The 22,162-nt window shown below is 38.7% G+C and overlaps 1 protein-coding gene across 5 annotated transcripts in view; it reads left to right on the top strand.

The window, feature by feature from the left end:
* The window catches only part of Utrn (utrophin), a 508,059-nt gene that overhangs the window by 233,406 nt on the left and 252,491 nt on the right, over positions 1-22,162 (top strand). For all 5 annotated transcript variants that reach the window (XM_076858171.2, XM_076858170.2, XM_076858169.2 and 2 more), the window contains 5 exons: positions 3,256-3,331; positions 9,119-9,333; positions 11,647-11,764; positions 16,133-16,338; positions 18,221-18,375. In XM_076858171.2, the coding sequence (XP_076714286.2) occupies positions 3,256-3,331; positions 9,119-9,333; positions 11,647-11,764; positions 16,133-16,338; positions 18,221-18,375 (770 nt within the window). The remainder of the gene's footprint in view (positions 1-3,255; positions 3,332-9,118; positions 9,334-11,646; positions 11,765-16,132; positions 16,339-18,220; positions 18,376-22,162) is intronic.

Genomic DNA, 22,162 nt, shown 5'->3' with positions numbered 1-22,162 from the left:
TGTATGGGACTTTGAAAAGATGTGTCCCTGCTTTCACTTTGCATTTGTGTGGGCGTCATATCAGTCATTTCTTCTCTTTTTGATCCTCTTAAAATGGTAGCCATTTTCATATATTTGATGATGCTGGTGCTTTATTGATGTAGCCTCTCTGATTGAGAATTAGTGCTTTGATGATGCACACATCTTAATCTCTGGCCTGGACCTCTCTCTGTACTCTACACTTGCACATACAGCTGCTTACTGAACATCTCCACTCAGACACCTAATAAGCATCTTAAACTCACAAACAAAATTGGGCTCCTGATTCCCACTCCCTGCCCCCCATACTTTAATGTGTGTGAATGGCAGTCATTGGCAGTTCCACCATATTATTGGTAAGGTCAAAACCTTGTTGTCAATCTTTTGGTGTGTATATGAATTATATCTCAAAAAGAGACCCCCCCCCACCAAAAAAAAAAAAAAAAAAAAACAACCTAACCCCAAACAATACCTCAAAGTCACTATCATTGGCCTCTCCCATTTGCTAGATGGATGATTTAATGGATGACTAGATGACTATCTATGATAAGGCAATATAGCAGGATTTGACAATTGTAGATGATGGGTAGCACATATGTATTTCCTATATAATTCTTTTAGCTTTTTTCTTAGGTTTGAAGAATATTATAAATTTGACCACATCTCACTGCCCCTAATGTTATTGACTCATCTCCAGTCACCATTGTCTTTTGTCTTTTTTTTTTTTCAAATTTTTTTTTAAAGAGAGAGTGAGAGAGAGAGAGTAAGAATTTTAACATTTATTTTTTTTAGTTATCGGCGGACACACCTCTTTGTTTGTATGTGGTGCTGAGGATCGAACCTGGGCCGCACGCCTGCCAGGCGAGCGCGCTACCGCTTGAGCCACATCCCCAGCCCTGTCTTTTTTCTTAGTAACTGCAGAGGTCTATCCCTAGTCTCCCTGCTTCCTCCTCTGCCTTTGTCAGTCTCTTCTCAAGTGATTTGTTAAGATGTAATTCAGATCCAGTAACTCCTTTGATTAAAGTCCACTAATGGTTTTCCATCTTACTCTGATAAAAATCCAAAGTCCTTGCTGTTTTTTATCAGGCCCCTCATGGTCTGACTTCCTGTTATCTCTGACATCATCTGGTACTCTCTCTCTCTCGTGCTCCTTTCAGACAATTGACTCCTGTGTCACTTGTGAGGCTTGGTCTACATTTAGTCAGAGCATACATATTTATGTAACCCAAAGGTTGTCAGTGGACAAGTCGTGGTGATCAGTTTGGGAACACCGTGTTAGACATCGTGAAGCTTCTAATATTGCAAGACTTTGCATAGATCTTAGTGTAATTCCTTTTAGGGGATTATGAATGTCTAAGCCCAAGTAATGCTTATTGTGCAGAGTCTCAACACTTTAGGAAGCACTAATCTGGAATATTTCATTCATTCTTCTTTTACTCACTTAATAGGTTTTTATTGGGTTCCCTCTTTATACCAGGCATCTTTTTAAAAACTTGAAATACATTAAAGAGTATGGCATTGCTTCTTACTCAGAGAGCTTGTGGGTGAGACAGATAGACAGACAATAATAAAATGGAAAAGTCCATCGGTGGAACCCATACCTGGCTTTGGGATAATGATAGAAGGTGTGGGGGAGATCACATCCAAGTTAATTTACAAAGCATGAATAATTAATAACCAGGTTAAGAATGAAACAAAGGGCATTGTGGGGATGAGCAGCTGCAAGTGAAAGGTTCTGGAGGAGATTGGGAATGAGCACGGTGCATTTGGGTCCTGAATGTGGCTTGGTAGACTGTAAAGCTGAGAGATGCTTGCAGAGACCAGATCATGAGGCCTCACCATGCACGGGACTCTGTAGAATTTGAGCTCAGTATTGAGAACAACACTGCTTTGAGAGAAATGGACACCTGTGGATAAGTTTTCAGTGGAGGAAAGTTAATTTTTTGAAAGATCACTGCAGCTACCCTGTAGAGATGGATGGGTTTACCCAGTAAACTGATATCCAAGGTCACTTAGAATCTTGAGGAGTTTACAAAGGGAATTTCAGGAAAGATAGTGACAATGAATTCAGCTTTGTACGTGTCTGAACATCCAGGTGACAGAGGGTGCTGAACTGAAATTATGTTACTGGGAGTCTTCAGTTTCTGAAAACTCCATGTGGTGAATTAAATCATTGGAAACCAGGACTCAGATGAAAGAGTCCAAGGTCAAGGGTAAGAACAAAAAAATTTCCTGTGGAATGTTGGTATTAGATGAATGGACAGAGGAAAATGAGCTGGTGAAGGAAACTTGGAGAATCATTTCAGAAAGATAAGATGAAAGTCAGAATTTAAAGTATTAATGGAAATCAAGAGATGGGCTGAGGGGCCGACAGTCTGAGTGGTGAAAGGGGGTCACAGTACTTCAGGACAGGTTGACATTCTTGAAAGTAATGTCAGTTGGGTGAAAGACTCAAGCAGCCACTTACCAGAAAAAATATTCAGTCTTTGGTTTTTGGGATTGGCTTACTTCACTTAGCATGATATTCTCCAATTCCATCCATTTACCTGCAATGCCATGATTTATTCTCTTTTAATACTGAGTAATATTCCATTTTATATATATATACCACAGTTTCTTTATCCATTCATCTATTGAAGGGCATCTAGGTTGGTTCCACAATTTTGCTATTGTGAATTGTGCTGCTATAAACATTGATGTGGCTGCATCACTGTAGTATGCTGTTTTTAAATCCTTTGGGTATAAACCAAGCAGTGGGATAGCTGGGTCAAATGGTAGTTCCATTCCAACCTGATCCATAATGGGGGGTGGGGGAGGAGTATGGGAGGAATGGAGGAACTTTGGATAGGGCCAAGGGGAGAGAGGGAAAGGAGGAGACATGGGGGTAGGAAAGATGGTGGAATGAGATGGACATCATTACCCTGGGTACATATATGAAGACATGAATGGTGTGACTCTACTTTGTGTGCAGTCAGAGGAATGAAAAATTGTTCTCCATTTGTGTACTATGAATTGAAATCCATTCTGTTGTCATGTATAACAAATTAGAAGAAAGAAATAAATTAATTAAAAAAAAGACTCAAGGAAGATGGTGGCGGATAGTAAGGTAGAAACAGTAGCCTAGGTATTAAGACCAAGAGAAGTGGCAAAGCCATCATTTAGATACTTCTTTTTTGAAAATAGTATCATCTTTATTTATATAGTCTTATTGTCTTCTTGTTTGGCCCAATGTTACAGATATGTAGAGAAGTGCCCAGTATACAGAAGGAGCGCATCCGGGAGCCTTGCTCTGCTTCACAGACGAGGATTGCTGGTAAGATATAGTTTTTTCCTCAATATATATTTATTAATGTAGAAAAATTAATGATATGAGCATCGTATATAAACTAGCTAGATTTATTTTAGAACATCATGCAGCTGTGATTTATTATCCTACTTTTAATTATTTGGAAAATGGTGTTGTCTTTAAACCCAAGACGTGTTTGGCTGCCCAGCATGGGCAAGGCATTTGCTCTGTGGTTGATGAGACTTGTCTTTCCTTGCAAGGGAGGTGCCTGGGCCACCACAGGTACTGCCGATGGGAAGAGGAGAGGAGGGTGGGAAAAATGAGGGCGAGTTTCTGGATACACACAGCTTTTCAAGACATCAGGGATAAGCCACTACTCCAGCATGTGCTCATCATATGATCATGACTGAAAACAAATGGTGTAGGCAACCTTGGAAGCAGGTGGGAGATGGAGGTTGTGAAGGGGTCTCGCTCTGGGGTAGTTACATGCTGGCAAATACTGCTGCTCCCTTAGCTGTATAGAAAAGAAGGGTTTTCTTACTATTTCTACTTCTCTCTGTCCAGATGAGATCACAGGCTACAGCAGTGTAGCCTCTGTCACCCTGCCCCATAAGCACTCCACCTTGCTCTGCTCTCCTCTGGGGAATCACCTGCCAAAATCCCAGAGTGACTAATCACAGCCCACCCACTTACCCTGTGCCAGCGGCTGCTGCTGCTGCAGATTCTCCTCCTCCTCCTCCTCTTCCACCTTCACCTTCTCCTCCCACCGCCTACCTAGGATAGCTCCTCTTCCTCTGCTTCTTCCACCTCTTCTTCTGCATCCTTTTATTTCTCTTCTTCATCTTTTTCATTTTCTGCTCTTGCTCCATTTCTTCAGGAGTCTGAAAAAGTGACAAATGACAGATTATTTGTTTTCTTTTTTGAGATGGCTGGCTTCTTGATGCCCATGTTTATGTTCTAGATTACTTGTAATTTCTAATGCCTTGCATAGGAAATACCCGAAGCCTAATATGTCTTCTTGATTACTTTCCAAAATGCTTGCGTTGACATTTTCTGCCTTGGCAAATACAAGCTCAGCTCCATAACCATAAGGAAAGGACTGGTTGCATTTAATGAAATATCAACAGGTCCTCTTACTTCCTTAACATCATTATGGCAAAGGGGCAGGGGAAATTTGAACACATATTTAGAAATATAGAAATGTGGACAGCAAAACCACACATTTCATTAGGTGTGCAGTTCTGGTATGAGACGGGGCGCCAATCTCGCCATATCTCTCTCTTCCTACTCAATGTTTTAATTTAGTTTTTTCTTCTTTTTAAAGTGTATTAAGAAATAAAATCAACTGTTTTAAAAGTGAACACGTCAGTGACATTTAGTGTACTCACAATGTTGTGCAATCACCACCTGTATATGGTTCCAAAATATTTCCACCACTCTAAAGTAAAACCTCTTACTCATTGAGCAGTCCCACCTGCTTTCCCTCCTACTCTCAGCCTCTGGCAACCACCACTCTGCATTCCATTTTTTGTTTGGTTGGTTGATACCAGGGATTGAACCCAGGAGTGCTTCACAACTGTGCCACATCCCCAGTGCTGCCCCCCCTTGCTCCTTTTTTTTTTTTTTTGCTTTATTTTGTTTTATTTTTAAACTTTATTTTAGTTGCTTAGGGCCTTGCTGAGTTGCTGAGGTAGGCTCCCAGGCTGATAGGATTACAGGTGTGCATCACCGTGCCCAACTCTGCATTCCATTTTTATGAATTTATTCTGAATGTTTCATGTAAATAGAATCCTACAATACTTCTTTTACTTAGTATAATATTTTGAGGTTCATCCATGCTAGCTTCTTGCTGGTTTTACTCATTCCAAAGCAAGGACTATGCCTCTCATTGGGGCATCAGATTTGACAGAAAATTCTACTGTACTTTCTCCTGAGAATTCCTTGCTACCCATCTCTCTACTGTTGGCCTCACATCACTTTTACTTATTTATTTTTTGGTACTAGAGATTGAACCCAGGGGAGCTTACTTATGGAGCCATTTCCCCAGCCCTTTTTAAAAATATTTTATTTAGAGACAGGATCTTGCAGAGTTGCTTGGGGACTTGCTAAGTTGCTAAGGCTGGCTTTGAACTTGTGATCCTCCTGCATCAGCCTCCTAAACTGCTGGGATTATAAGCATGTGCCACTGTGCCTCACTTCACTTTTAAAAGAAAAAAATACCTTTTTATCATAAAGAGCTCTTCTTCATTTTTCCATCATAGAACCATCCACCTAGCTGCATCTGTACTCACATACTCTACATAATTTATTCTGATGCTGAGGACATGTTCTCTCTCTTCCTTTCTAAAACCAATCTTCCACTTTTGCTTTGGATTACATCTTCGCTTGGCTTTGTCCTTTTTGCTTTCTTGCTATTAATAGATCATTCTTGTTGCTGTATGTTTTGATGCATGTAGCTCTAGTTTATTTATTTAAACTGATGTATAGCATTTCATTTCACAGATACATGGCAAACCCCAGAACTCTCTTTTCTGGGTATGTTCACCTGTCACATAAATGTAGACACTTGCTTAACTTTAGAAAATTGAGCCTATTCTCACCCAGTAAACTTGACATCATCCTTGACTCTTCTCTGAATTTCACATCCAATTCATCACTAAGTTGCCTCCGCCTGTGCCCCATCCCAACTCCTTCCTTGACCTTGAACACTCTCCTCTTTTATCTAGGTTGCAGGAATGTTTTTGTGGCTCCTCTTTCTGATTCTGTTCCCTCCTTTGTTTCCCATCTTTCAATAAGTTCTATCCACATAGTGAGTTCCAAAGTCTTATCATGTCTGACTTGCCTACTGGCTATCCCTAATCACATTTCTTATTGCTGTCCCCTTTGTTCATTCTGCTTCAGACCCTCTGGTGGTCTCGCTGTTTTAAACATGCCAAGGACATTCTCATTTCTGGGTTTTGTGTCTGCTGTTTCTTCTTCTTCCCCAAAGTCCTTCCCTCAGATATTTGCATGTTTCAGACTCACTTCATCCAGTTCTGCAACAAAGATCTTCTTGAATAGGCCTTTTCCTGTCTATCACATCTCAGCTACATCCTGACTCTCTTTTGCATTCATTTTGCTTCATGGTGTATATATCAGTGTCCTGCTCCAGAGTGCAAGTTCCAAGAGGGCAGGGACCGTGTCTTTTCACACTTTTATAATCATAGCATCTTCAAAGTGCCTTGAATCTTATAGGTTTTTAATAGGTATTTGATGATTTGAAGAATGATTTTAAAACAGCAACAACAACAAAGAAAGCTACAGTGAAGATTGGGCAGAGGACCCACAGAGAACTTTTCTTTATCTGAGTTCTCTCTATCATATTTAGCTAGTTATAAACAAGTTTCAAAATGATTTATTAGTTTAAGAATAACACTAATAAAACCATAATATAATAAAAATACCATTTTTTAGAAAATGTTAATATAAAAAACTACTTTTCCAAGTAAACAGGAGATTAGGAAAGTGACATTGCTTTATATCTTCAAAATCTTTTCAATTTCTGACTCCGTGGAAGACAACTGGGTTCTCCTGTCTGCTTCTGCATTTGGTCTGTTGTGATGCCACCTGTTATGTAGCCTTGGTGAAGCACTGCTCTGCTCTTGGGAGAAGGGGCAAGAAAAGGCAAACAATGCATGATGATGATGAAAGTTTAAGTGTGCCAGACCCTTAGAAGGGTCGCCAGGAAGCCTGGGCTTCCCAGATGCTGCTTTGCCAACCCCTGACTTGCGTGGGCAGAGTGTTTCATTTTAATTTGGATTATTCAGTTACCCATAAAGTTGAACTTTTCTTTATTCAGGTTAAGTGTTTTCTTTCCCTTTTTGTCAGTTGTTGACTTATTCGGTTTTATAAAAAGCATTTGGTTACTAATTCTTTGTCTTTAATGTGCACAGTCAATCCCGTCTCCCTTTGTCTTTTAGATTTTTAAAATCTCTATACTGCTCTTTTCAGAATTGTTAAACACTCAGGGTTTATTAATAATTTACTGTTTTTGTGTTTTAAGTCATAAAGATTTTCTTTATTCCTTTAGCTCACGATTTTGGTTTCCTTATTTATGCCCTTCATCTACCAAGAATTAATTTTCCTATGATGTACGTGAGGGCAAAACCTGTCCATCATTTCCTCACTCCAGCCATTGGTCATTGTTTTGACAGCATCATTTATTAAATGATATATTCTTCCACACTGATTGATGATGTGGTCACTGCTAGGGGCACATTTGGTGCCACCTATACTCCGTGGCTCTTCTCTTCCATTGGTTTGTTAGCATGTGTGAGTTCATCATACAGGGAGATAATTGTCATTATTTAAGGGCAACAACTAAATAGGTGGTAGGGCTCATCCCTTTTACAGAGATATTTGCTTTAAACTCTTTTTGGTACTTTTCTTTGTATTAATTTTTCAACCAAGATTTTGTATCTGTGATTTTGCCAAGTTACGCTCAAAATTGTTGGTATGTTGATTAGAATTGTACTGAATTTACACTTTGGATATATTTTTTTAGATTATTATTTAAACCTTATCCAATATATCACATGCTACAGTAGGTTCCAGGTGGATTTAATCATTCATTTAACTACCTCATATTAGAGACCAAAGAAAAACAGCATTCAATGCCCTTCACCCTCCCCCAAAACAAAAAATGAAAACCAAAAATGAAAGAAAATATTTATCAAATTGTTGGAGAAGACAAGAGTTTCTAACTTTAAAACTCTTGGGAGAATGATCCCCCAAGAAAGATTTATGAATTTTATTATCTCAAGTTTGTTATTATCTGTATGTTAAGAAAAATGGAGAAAAAACCCCTCACAATTTAAAAGGTCCTCAGAAGCATTATTTTCAATGATATGGCAGAGGTTTATCATTTCCATATAAATATTGTTCATCCAGATTGATAAGGAAGCAAATTAAAAAACTTAGTGATAAATTATAGCACATTTGGCTAGTAAGCATGAAAAATATTCACTATTACTAGAAATAAAATCCATTAAATAATAACCGTGGTGACAGATGTAGGTTTATCCATGGAAATAGATGCCTGTCGTGTAGATGTGGGCTATTGACCAGTTCCACATGCTACTGTTGGAAATGTAAATTTCCAACTTTTAAGGAAAGCCATTTGGCAATGAGTATTAAACACATGCCTTTTAAAATATTTTCTGATCCATTATTGCTACTTTGGGAAATCTATGCTGAGGTAGTGATTAGAAGTGTGGAATATACTCTATGCAAAAAGATATATTTTATAAGTTCTTTTTTTAAAGAAAAAATTAAGGAGCAATTTATGTGTCTAAGCAAAAATTAGGGAATATAAATGTGCATTATTATATAGGTATTCACATTATTAAAAAATGAAATATCCCCATGTCATAAAGTTAAATGCAAAGAGAAGAGAAAGTAACACACATATATTTGCTTTGTAATTAAGCAAAATATCTTGACCCAATAAAATAATACTCCTAGTTTTCCACCCTTGTTGTCTTATTTATTTGTTTTCTTTCACAATGTGTGTTAATATCCTTTGAGTTATTATGGCTGGCTTTGAACTTTGTGAGATGCTTTAGTTACCTTGATGGCCAAATAACTACAAAGACGTGGTTAATTTCAGGTTATGCCATAGCCATTTCAGTATGAAAAAGTAAAAGCTTCTTAAAATTTTTTTAATTTAAACTAAATTTTGCTTGAATACACATATACATATGCCTGTCGTTATTATACTACCATATTAAAAATATCCTGTTGACTTATTCTTACTTTGCTACATGTTTTTTCCAGCTCACCCTAGTGTCCAAAAGGTGGCGCTGGTATCCTCTGCATCAGACATGCCTGTTCACCCTCCGCGTACCTCAGAAATCTCGGTTCCTGCTGATCTGGATAAAACCATAACAGAACTAGCTGACTGGCTGGTATTGATTGACCAGATGCTGAAGTCCAACATCGTCACTGTTGGGGATGTGGAAGAGATCAATAGGACTGTTTCCCGAATGAAAGTAGGTGCATGGTCGAAGGGCTTGTGGGGGCGGCACCACGGCCCAGGTTCTACAAGATCTGCTTGGGTCCCCTTTGTTTATCCTCAACTCTGAAAGAACGAGGTTTAAAAAAAATCCATTATCTGCCAAACAGCCACCCCGGACTAACTGCAAAGATTGCAGCTTTTCAGACTTCATCTAAAGACTCAGTGTATTTTTAAACTCTAAAACTGATATCACGAAGCTAGGCATGTTGGTATAAATGCAAGCTGGTGTTCCATTTAATGCCCGGTGTGATGTAGGATAATTTCCCAGGGCTCTATTTCAGCTCATTTTTCATAATGAGCTCATTTCATTTCTGACTTTAGAAATAAGTATCCTAACCACAGTTTTATTATTGTACATATACCATCTAATATCAGTATGTAAAAATCTATTTCCATATTAAGTGTGCTAGACTCTGAGCTGTGTGTTTTAAAGGAAAAATGAAAAGAATATTTCAGATAGAAATAGGGAATGTAGGCAGGCATGGTGGCACACACCTGAAATTCCAGTGAGTGTATGAGACTGAGGCCAGGAGGATTGTGCGTTCAAAGCCAGCCTCAGTAGCTTAGCGAGGCCCTAAGCAACTCAGTGAGACCCTGTCTTAAAATAAAATATAAAAAAGGGCTGGGTCTATCGTTTTCATATAAAGATGTTTTAAGGAAGCAAATTTAAAAAACCTAGTGATGGATTATATCACATTTGGGGACGTGGCTCAGTGGTTAAGTGCCCCTAGGTTCCATCCCTCATACCCAAATGAAGAAAGGAAGGATGGAAGAAAAAGAAAGAAAAGAAAAGAAATAGGGAATTTACAATAAAATAATAAAACATCTATTGCTAAATGCTCAGTGTGTGCTGGGCATTTTTCTAAGCCTTTACATTGATCTCATTTGGTTCTCCTACAGTCCTGTGAGGTAGGTGCTGTTTTATTCCCACGTCCTTAATAATCCCCATCTGAAAGAGCCAGGGGCATTGAGTAACCCTCCAGAGAAAAGTTGCAATGACAAAGTCTAATCAAAAGTCCCAGTGCAGGGGCAGGCCACCTGTTAGGGGAGCCAGGGTGAGCAGAGGGTGGCTTCTGCAAGTGCTGGAAGGCAGGCTGTGGGATTTTGACATCTGAAGATAAGGTCAGTGACTTTCCAGGATAGGGAAAAGACAGGAGGCATGGGTTGGGGATGAGGAGCCTTTGGGTCAACATTTGATCAAGAAGGCGATATGGTGGGGGGTGCGGTGGGACAGGCAGCTCCAGTTCCCTTTGTGGAGGAGCTTGCAGGCTGCGCAGAGCCCTGTAGACTTTTCCTGTGAAAGCAGTTGGCACACATCTTTCCCCCACTGCCTTTTCTTTTCTGAAATGCAGCTGGGAACTGGTGATAACGATGCTTTGCTTCAGTAAGAGGATGAGGATGGATTGGAGGCAAGAGATGCTTAAACCAAGGGAAAGAGCCCTTGCCGAGGGGCTGAGAGGACGTGTTACAATTAGCAGAAATAAGAAGTAGGAGAAATGGGTATGAATGAAGGTCTGAGGGAAGTGGTTTTGGATTTGTTGTGTTGAGGGATCCTTATGTTGTTGCGAAGAAAGTGAACAACATTCGTGGAAACCTAGTCTGGGATCCAGGATCGGAAGTTGTTAGTAACCCACTTAGAAATAACATTTGTCACTGTAGAAGAGGTTGAAGTCCATAAAGCAAGTGGATTCATAAAGTGAAAAGCCCAGGAAAATCTTGTCACACTATTTGTACTTATTTTATAATTAAACCATACTTTCTGAATTCGTTAGCTTTTTGTCCAGATTTATCAGCAACAAGAGCTTCAGTCCATCGAGGAATACCGGTTTTCATGTCTAAGATGATTTAACTTAAAATTATTGTGATTAGCACTTTTCTAATAATGTCACCGTATCCCACAGGGGATGCTGTGTGTACACATGTCTGGTGCAGAAGAGGTGCACCAGGCTTCAGCAGCACTAACTGCTCATGTTCTTTAGAGGGATTTTCTTAGTCTGCTCAGACTTGATACGTCTTAATTGTCACTATCTTATTGTGGTGTGTGTGTGTGTGTGTGTGTGTGTGTGTGAAAGCTAAGGCACACAGAAGTAAGGCACCAGGTGGTTAGTGGAAGAGCTGAGATTTGAACCCAAGATCTCTGACTCTTCCTCTGCCTCATTGCTGATGCCTGCCTTAGTGGAGGCAAACGATGACGGTGACAACTTTGACATCACCAAACCAGTTTGCTTAGTTACTGTTCTCAATGTATCGCTTGTTGAAGTATCTTAATAATCATTTCTCTTAACAGATCACAAAAGCTGACTTAGAACAGCGCCATCCTCAGCTGGATTATGTTTTCACATTGGCACAGAACTTGAAAAACAAAACTTCCAGTTCAGATGTGAGAACAGCAATCACAGAAAAATGTAAGTTTTTTAAAGAATTGCATAGCGTCATCCACTTTTCCTGAAAACAAGTCTCTTTCTGTCTTTCACACACACATTTTCAAAGATTCTTCAACTAGGAGTTAATATTATTTGGTGTTTATTACTTTTTATTTATGAAAAATAAATATACCTCTTCTTTTTTTTTTAACTTTTTGTGAACATTGTCACAATTCCCTTATAATTCTTCAATGTATTAATATTAGTTTTAAGTAATTACACATTGGACTTTTTTTTCATAAGTGTTTTTCTTTTTTTTTTGGTGGTATTAGGGACTTATGCCAGGGCTTACCACTGAGCCTTATCCCCAGACCTTTTTTAATTTTTATTTTGAGGCAAGGTGTCTCTAAGTTTTCCAGGCTGGCCTTGAACTTGGGATCCTCCTGCCTTAGGTTTGTGCTACCACATCCTACAGAAGTCAGAAAAACCTAAAGGAATGAAAATCTGTTCTTTAGTTGTACTTTATTCACTAAAACTGGGTGTTGGTGTGTCGTTGAGCTCACTTCAAACTCATTGCACAGATGTCTGATGAGCAACTTCTGCGTGCCTGTGTGACTGTCACTAGTTTTGGAGGTTCTTTCTTCAAAACAAAATTAAACAACAAAAAAAGGGAACATACAAAACACCAGTGGAGATCCTCCTTTGGAGTTCACATTTGAGTTCCAAAGCGTCTTGAATTTGCGTGGCATACAGAACAAGGTCTAGACGCTTGGGGATTGTCACAATCTCCTCGTCTGTCACCTCTCCCGTCTATAACATTCTGTACTATATATACTCTTTCAAATATCCCGACATTTCCTGGTCTTCTTCCCTTTATTCAGGTTGTTCTTTTTCCTTCTGGCTTTTTTCTCCGGGTGAAATTTTACTCAGTTGCTAAAATGTCACCCCTTTGTGAAGTCTCTGCCACACTATTCTTGTTTTATAGCTTTAGTTCCTGCTGTGGCCTTATTCCTCATAACTGTAGACCTCAGAGCTACTTTAATTCTCTCTCCCTTCTAGAGAATGAATATTCACCTTTATAGCCCTTGGGCCTCCTGCAGGGCCCAATTCAAATTAGGTACTTAATAAATAAATATATGTGGCAGAATGTAAACTGGAAGAAGAAAGTCTAATTTTTCTGAAGGGGAGAAAGGCAGCTATTTGCATTAGCACGGGTGTGTGTTTTGAATTCAAAATAAATGTGGTAGCAACAAGGTTACTGTGGAGATGAGTTAGCAGAGAATTTGGGTGTGTGATGATATGGGCTGGTTTCCTTCTCCGGCTCTGTGTTGGATGATTGATCCTGCCTGTTGCGGGGGCTGTGGATGGTCCCATTTGTCCTCCCCTGGCAGGGACCCCCTCTGTTAATGACAAAGCCATCTCTGGTGGCTTTACTACCCTCTGATGTTTTCTTCAGTTATCTCTTTATCAAAACTTATTTTAAGGTTGATTTTATCCTTCTCCTGAATGTCTTCCCTTTCCCATTGAGTGCCTTCTTTTATTTTCTCTCTCTCTCTCTCTCTCTCTCTCTCTGTGTGTGTGTGTGTGTGCTGGGAGCCACAGCCAATTAATATGATGCATGGCATTTTTGATTGAAAGGTGATGCCAGCTAGCCATTGAGATGATATGATTATGTTAAAAATTACATTCATATGGATACCGGACTCCTGCTGCAGGACTCCTGGAGAGTTCCCATTGGTTGGGAAAGTACAATAGGAGGGAATTCCGGGGGAGGCGCTTGCGCTGGGGTTCCGGGAAGGAACCGGCGCGTGGGTGGATCGGGAATCTTCCCGGGCACAAACGTGGTATTGGCGGTTTTTTCAAATAAAGTTTGTTCCTGTTTGAGTGGCTCGTGATCTTGTGCCCAGCCAGACTGCGGCAACTGGTGGCCCGTACGGGGAAGGTGGGTCTGTGGAGGCGGCTGGCCCAATGGGGGTCGATAGCAGCCGCCCGCGACACTGATCCCGTCGCGGACCTTCGCCGCGCTCTGCCAGCGCCCGCCTCCACAGACCCACCTTCCCCGTACGGGCCACCAGTTGCCGCAGTCTGGCTGGGCACAAGATCACGAGTCACTCAAACAGGAACAAACTTTATTTGAAAAAACCGCCAATACCACGTTTGTGCCCGGGAAGATTCCCGATCCACCCACGCGGCGTTCCGCCGGTTCCTTCCCGGAACCCCAGCGCAAGCGCCTCCCCCGGAATTCCCTCCTATTGTACTTTCCCAACCAATGGGAACTCTCCAGGAGTCCCGCAGCAGGAGTCCGGTATCCATATGAATGTAATTTTTAACATAATCATATCATCTCAATGGCTAGCTGGCATCACCTTTCAATCAAAAATGCCATGCATCATATTAATTGGCTGTGGCTCCCAGCATGTGTGTGTGTGTGTGTGTGTGTGTGTGTGTGTGTGTAGGCTATGTAATCTTCACTATATAAAACACCCTCCTCAGCTGGAGTGTATCATCAACAGCAATCTGTGTTTAGCACTTACAGTGAATCAAATAATTTTCTTGTTTTTCATGGTAAACCTGTGATATTTACTGACACTTGATGTCTTATGTTTTGTTCAGTATTAAAATATTCTATTAGTCATAGAATTGGTCACAAGTACTTTATGTAATTTTCTTATGGAGAAGGAGAACATCATGATAGATTTGCTTCCCTTTCCTTATGTTAAAAACTTTAACATTTTTAAACTATGAAGGCAGCATTAAAAAAAGATAATCTTATTGAGCAATTTCTTATAAGTATGACACATAAGTCTAACTTTTGGCCTTCTGAACAACCTTAAGTTGACAGCTTTTATGGTTTGTTGTAGCCCTATACGATTCCAAGGATTTTACCAGAATGTTCTTTATAACTCAGCCGGAATGCTATCTTGTAGTTAGGTTCTTCTTGGGGCAGGTACTTAAAAGCTATAGTCTTTCAGGTGGTCTGTCAAGCATCATCTAGCTGTTTGTTTGAACCTTCTCTTTCCTATTGCCTGTGAGTTGTTTCTGGTATTCAGAGCTGCTGTTTACTGGTATTTTAGTTCGTGATTATGAACTGCCCCTGAAGACATTAATCAAAAGCTTAAATGTCTTTAGAGTTCTTGTTTCATAACTCCATGTTAAAAAGAACCAAGAGGAGCATAGGAGATGGCATCAGAGGAGAGGAGAGGAGAGGAGAAGAAAGGAGAGGTCAGGGAGAGACAGAAAGGGAGAACACGAGAAAGAGGAGTAGAAATAACTCAAAGGATGGGAGGTAAAGAGCCAGTGTTGAATTTTATGTTGAAGGTTCCTAGGTACATAGAACTTGAATCTTCTTTACTTTTAGTGTTTCTCTTGAACTTGAAAGTATAAGAATATTTACTTCCTTGGCCTGCCACAGTGGTGCACACCTGTAATCCCAACTACTTGGGCTGCTAAGGCAGGAGGATTGCAAATTTGAGGCCCACCTCAGCAATTTAGCAAGATCCTATCACAAAATAAATATAAAAACAGGTCTGCGATGTAGCTTAGTGGTAGAATACCCCCATACTCAATTCTCAGTACTCCATCCTTACATCCAATCAAACAGGTTTCATGCTACAATAAAAGAAAAAAAGTGAAAAATATTCTTAAATAGTTTGGTCTCTTTTAAAATCTCTTTGAAGGGTATCAAGTAACTATATCTGTGTCTTAATGGACTGCTAAACTCTACCTTATCAAACTGGGTTCTGTAAATACAACATTAAAAAGGGTATTTTTTTCTTCTTCTGCTTCCTTTTTTCTGTTTTATCAGCTAATACTAGTAGATATGTTTATTGTGAGATGTTTTGGTGCACTTCAAGTTGAGTTTAATCCAAAATTTTTCTTGAAGAATGGTTTCAGAAATTTTTCTATTAAAATCCAGTCATAGTGGCACATGCCTGTAGTCCTAGCAACTCAGGATGTGGAGACAGGAGGATTGCAAATTTGATGCCAGCCTCAGCACCATAGCAAGACCCTGACTCATTAAAAAATAAGAAATATGGGGCTGGGGCTGGGGCTCAGTTTTAGAGCGCTCTCCTAGCATGTGCGAGGCGCTGAGTTTGAGCCTCAGCACCACATTTAAAAAGATAAATAAATAAATAAAATAAAGATTTTTAAAAATAAGAAATATATATATACACACACATAAATGATTAATAGTAAGAAATATTTATGTGTGTGTATATATATATACATACACTATATATATATAGCATAGTGTGTCTGACATACATTATAGTTCCTTTCAAGTGTCTTTGTCAATTGCCCTCTTTTCCTTTTCTATCATAGACTTTTTAATGATCAATCAGGGATCAGTTGTTTTTTCCCTTTCCTGATAATTACTTTTGGGGACTACTCCTTATCTGTTTTCCCTAGTGGAAAAGGTAAAGAACCAGTGGGACAGCACCCAGCATGGGGTGGATCTGCGTCGGCAGCAGCTGGAGGACATGATTGTGGACAGTCTTCAGTGGGCTGACCACAGGGAGGAGACGGAGGAACTGATGAGAAAATATGAGGCTCGACTCTACATGCTCCAGCAAGCCCGGAGGGATCCGCTTTCCAAACAGATCTCTGATCATCAAGTAAGACTCATTGGCTATTGCTCAGCAGTGCCATTTCCTTAGACTTGCTTTTTCTATTTTTCTTAGGAGCCCGTCTTGATGTTTTCCTAAGTTCTTAGAATATATATTGAATTTATATGAAGCATTTGATCAGGAAGTTTTTCTGAATAATTTCTGGAAGCCTAACAAATAGATTTTTTTTTTTTTTTTTTTTGGCTAATGAAAAATCCTCACGAACCAACATCTAGAAAAAGAACATTTTGTAGGATCCCAGAATCCTCATTTTAGTTTCTTTCTTGCCTACCCCGGAGCTTATTTGTATTTGTAAAATTTCTTGAGGCTTTGATTTGAGTGCTACTGTGGGGAGCAAGTCAGTTAATAAGTAAGTTTAGTTTCTTTTAATACATTTATATCCACACTTATCAATATGTAGGTTCCACTGTTGATCAGTTTGATTAGAGTTGATAATAGTGAATACTTACTGTATTTTTAAAATGTTATTTTGAATTCTCTCTTACAATCACAGAAAATGTTCTTGAGTTGGAGGGTGTATTAGCTGTGAGGTTATATTTTGGTGGAACGTTTTATTTGCCCTTCAGGTAACTTCAGGTGAAAGTGCACATTGATGAAGAATGTAATAATAAAGACTGTGCGGGAAACAGAATCTAAAACCCGGAAGTATGTTTTTATTCTTCACAAGTGTAGACTTTCCATGGTTACAATTTAAAAAGCAAGTGGCCAGGGGGATTGGTTTCTGAATCATTTTCTGTGTTTATGACACCTGCTGATTATTTCTATCAAACAACTCAAAAGTAATAGCAAAGCCCTGCACCTTAAGTAGAGAAATACAGTAAAAAATAATACCCATGATTCAGTCATCCTATTTGGAACACAGTTGGCTCTTTGTGTCTGTGTGATTAGTATCCACAGATTCAATCAACCAGGGATTGTATGCTGTGTAGTTAGATCTGTGATGGTTGCATCTGTATTGAACATGTAAAAAAGTTTTTAAAAAGTCCTTGTAATTATTCCATAAACAATGCAGTATAATGATTATTTATATAGCATTTAAATGGTATTAGGGAATACAAGTAAAGTGTACAGGATATGCATAGATTTTGTGCAAGTACTGCACCATTTTATATCAAGGACTTGAGCATCTCTGTGAATTTTGATGTCCGTGGGAGGGGAAGGCTCTTGGAACTACTTTTCCACAGATACCAAGGGAGGTCTGTTTGCTTCTCTAATTAACAGTGTGGTTCATTTCTCTAGGCTGGATTTTTCTTCCAGTTGCTACAAAAATCCTTAGAGGATCATAGTTGTTACTCAGATTTCATGTGGAGATTCTTGTTTCAGAAACTTTCAGGGACAGAAAGTGTCAAGATACCACTGCCTGTGGATGTACTCAGTCTCAGTTTAGCTACCCAGGCAGATTCTCTGTAAACCTTGCTCACTGCTTGATCTATCCAAGCAATTAACTTTGTAAACACGTGCAGCGATCCAGGGGCAAGAGGCAGAAGAATTCCACCATTGTTGGTTCTTGCTGTTTCTCCAAGCACATACAGAGGAACTCTGTGTGTGTTCAATTCCTCTATGATGCACATTCCTGTAAGATTTAGATGTATAGCAGAAGGCATGAGAGGGACAGATGGTTTGAGGAAATAAAATATCTCAGAGAGGAAAATATAATCAATATCATCTGCCACATACCTGATTTCTTAGACATTTTCCATTTCTAGAATTCTTTTGGTTTAGCCTACATGCAAGAGTTTCTCCCCTAATTTGTTTTCTTCTTGTGATGTCTGTGTCTAACACATGTTAAAACACCCTTGGAAGCAGTGTTTGGGTAATGGTAATTGCTAAATGACCGGGTCTAACCATTATACTTGAACTCACACCTTAGATGTTGCTTCAAGAACTGGGTCCTGGCGATGGTGTCATCATGGCGTTTGATAATGTCCTGCAGAAACTGCTGGAGGAATATGGTAGTGATGACACAAGGAATGTGAAGGAAACTACTGAGTATCTGAAAACATCATGGATCAATCTAAAGCAAAGGTAATTCTATGACCCTGGCAATTGAATGCATAATGTTAAATTGAGAATTTGACTTTTTTTGGTTTTCTCATGGAAACAGCCCCCAAATTTGTAGCTACCAGAAGTACATTTCATTATTATTTTTATTTTTATAGTGTGATATGCTGAGTTGATATTATCATGCCTACTTAGTACAGAATGTGTATTTACTCAATATCTAGTTGAATTTCTACAATTCTGTTTTCCCTTGAATAAGCCTAAATCTTGTCAATGATTTTTCTGATTTCTCTCAGTATTATCTCAAATACATTTTGTAGTACTCTGGTAAGTAACAGATATTTACAGATGCCTCAGGGTAATAATAATTACAATGGTATAGTATTTGGCTGGGTCTCCTCAGTTGAAGATCAGATACCATGGATTCAACACTGGATTTCTGAATTGATTTATGTGATTTTAGGACTTTAATTCGCTTATTATCTTTTCTTTCTGGTTACTGACTAGTCAGTATATTTGGAATGGCTTGAAATAGAGTATGTCTTTAGAAGAGAGATTTTCCTGTCACTTGAACATCTAGGATGTGAGGAGCTGTAAACAGTAGTTAGCATATCTTCAAGATGCAAATTTATATTCATCAGTATAGAGTGTTGACTTTATGCATGGTCCTGGGAATGTCTGTGTCTAGGTGAAAAAAACGTGATTTCTCCAACGTCTTTATCTATTTAAATGCAACTTCCTGAAAATTAATTTGATATCAAATCACATTTATTTTGCAGTGAATAAAATTGATAGTGATCAGAGCACTTTATGGTATATATATTCCTGGTAATAAACTATGGCCAAGCATTTATTAAAGTTCGACATGGAGGAATTTTTATGCATTTCTTGAATGTTGTTTTCCGTTAGAATCTTTCAAGCAGTTCTGTAAATTCCAGAAGAGAATTATGAGGGAAGCACAGGAGCTTGAATGTGTTGCTGGACATATGTAGGACACTGGGGGACATGAGACTGGAGTGGCAAATACAGAGCTTCAAAAAGGTTAAAGAAGAGTGACTGTAATTTTGATCTTCCTAGCATGTTAGCATAATTTTTCTCTTTTATGATAACAGATTATTTGGATAGAGTTAGGATCCCGCAACTGAGGCAGGGAAAGCAGGTGAATTGAAAACAGCTTGAACCCTGAAATAATCCCTAAACGTATTTCATCTATGTTTTTCCAAAAATTCCATGTGCAAAGAGTTATGACTTTGTTTATGTTTTAAACAATACCAGAAAAAAAATTGATCACTTAGGAATGAGTGGGCTGCTTTATTTAGTACCTCCAGTTCTCTCTCTCTCTCTCTCTCTCTTTTTTTTTTTTTTTGGCTTTTACTTTGTAAATATTTTAAGACAGCCTACAGCAGTAGTGAGATTCGATGGAAGAAGCAATTAAAAATGAATTATATTCCAAGGTGATCTTTCATTTATCATAGCAGAGACAACCACATATTCCAAGTTTATCTTTGTTACAAGAAATCGTCCTTGCTCAGTATCTATTTGCAATTTTTTTTTGGGGGGGGGGAATAAGCACTTTTATTAATAATTGGACAAGATTCAGATATGTTATTAGTTATAAAGTCAGGAAAATAACAACAAAACTGTGGCTCACAGGATCCCCATGAGTGACAGCTAGGGTTTCTATATATTCAGAGTTTTCTGTTTTAAGCAGTAATATTTATATTATTAATTGTTTTAAATGGACATCTTTTTTGGAATATATAAATTTTTCCTTCTTAAAGTATGACAACCTCTATTAAGCTTCTTTCAAATTCTTGACTTTATTGTTTTTTAAAATTTCATTACATCAAGTGTGGAAAGATCATATTTGGCATAGAAAACACTTTGAAATTTTTAAAATTGTTGTTGCAGAGACAGAACTAAGGAACTTTAGCAGCTGTACATGAACCTACAGTTTATCTAAACCTGGTTTCTCAACCTTTCTCATTATGTCTTCTCTAAAACACCTTTTTAGAGCCCAGTCCCTTATGAAATTTCAATAGTGTGGTATCACGTGTATCCATATCTGTACTGGATAGTTGTGCTTTACATACATAAAAATAGGGCATTTTTTCTGTCCCTCCTCCCCCATGGCAAGAACTATTTCTCACCTCCTTTGAGACTATGTGGTCTAATCTCTCTCTCACTCAGAAAAGTTAAGCGGCATGCTCAGGTTCACCTAGAACAACCAAAATGGTATTTTTCCTCAAGTGAAAGGTGATAATAACTTCTGTGCTGGGTTCTGAAGCTTTGGTAGTAAATTTATTCAGGTTGCTATGCTTTGTGTGATTGTGTGCTTTACTTTTAGTTTGTAAATTTTATTGTGCACGTTCTCATCATCAGGCACTCTGCTCAGCTCTTCATATATTTTTTTCCTTTGATCCTCATAGTAACCACAGGGGGCAGGCAAGCATTTTCATCTGTGTTTTGTTGGTGAATTAACTGAAGCTCAGAGAAGGTAAAGATTACTGCAACTTACACAGCTCCTACTGGCAGAGCAGGAATTGGATTCAAGCCTTTTTGCATGTTCCACGAGGCTCATCTCATCTTTAGCAAGAATTTCATTTTTCTTCTTTGTTATCAGAATGTCATCGATTGCTGGTGACTGTTTTGTGTACCTGCCTCTCAGATCTGTGTGTGATTTGGCTTACTGGTTCTTATCTGGGTTGAGCTTAGAAACCAGATCAGATTAAAGATATGGGGGCCTCTTCTATGAATAATGTAACACTGTCTATTAGGTGGCCATTGTGCCCAGTCTAATGGCCTCTGAGAGGCCTTTTGCCAAGTCTCTCTTCTTATCTCCTCCCAGCCATATTCTGAATATACATCATTGTCGGTCTGATTCTGGAGGGGTGAAGGGTGATTATACATACACAAGGAGTAATGTTAGCAGAGCATTGTGTGTAAAGCTTAATATCATCTTTAAGGGAAATGTTTTATAGGAATTGATGCTGGTCTAAATAATTTGGCCATTCACAATTACAGGCCCACAATATCTTATCTACAATGCCCAAATCCCCAAAAGCTCTGATAACAGAAATCTTTGAATTGACATGAGACTATTTATTAGAGTCTTTATTTATTCATCCTGCTTAGGATGAATAGCCTTGTTCCTAGATGTACAAATATGAATGTGTTTGACTATTTCCCTGCTTGGGCTGATATGTAATATAGATACATCAATAATGATAGTTACCTATTGTACAAAAATTTATTAATTCTGATATTGAGTGACAGCTAGGGTTTCTATATATTAAGAGTTCTGATTAAATGATTGCTGGTATCTTGAGTTCTCTGAGCAGCGGCCTGTCTGTAAGTTTGAGAGTAATCTCCGTATTTTCACTAATGCTCTTTTTGACATTTTTCCCCCTTGCATCTCCTGATGCCAGTTAACCAATTATTTAAAGCATATTATGATGTGATAGTGTAGAATGTACTTCTACAAGGTGAATATCTCTTATCTGAAATGCTTGGGATCAGAAGTTTTTGATTTCGAATTTTTCCAGATTTTAGAATATTTGTATATATAATGATATATGTAGAGTTTGGGAAAGCAAATCTAAACATGAAACTAATTTATGCTTCAAATATACCTGAGAAGGTTGATAGTGTGGCCCTGTGGTTGTATTAGTCAGTTTTTTTTGTTTGTTTCTGTGACTGAAATATCTGACAAGAACAACTTAGAGGAGAACAAGTGTATTGGGGGCTGTTTCAGAGGTTCAGTCTCCAGTCAGTTGAATGCTTGCTCTGGGCCCCAGATCAGGCAAATATG

The sequence above is a fragment of the Callospermophilus lateralis genome, chromosome 6 (assembly GCF_048772815.1).
Source record: "Callospermophilus lateralis isolate mCalLat2 chromosome 6, mCalLat2.hap1, whole genome shotgun sequence".
Classification (NCBI taxonomy): Eukaryota; Metazoa; Chordata; class Mammalia; order Rodentia; family Sciuridae; genus Callospermophilus; species Callospermophilus lateralis.
Note: the sequence above shows the minus strand (reverse complement) of the source record. Positions and strands in the feature narration are given on the sequence as shown.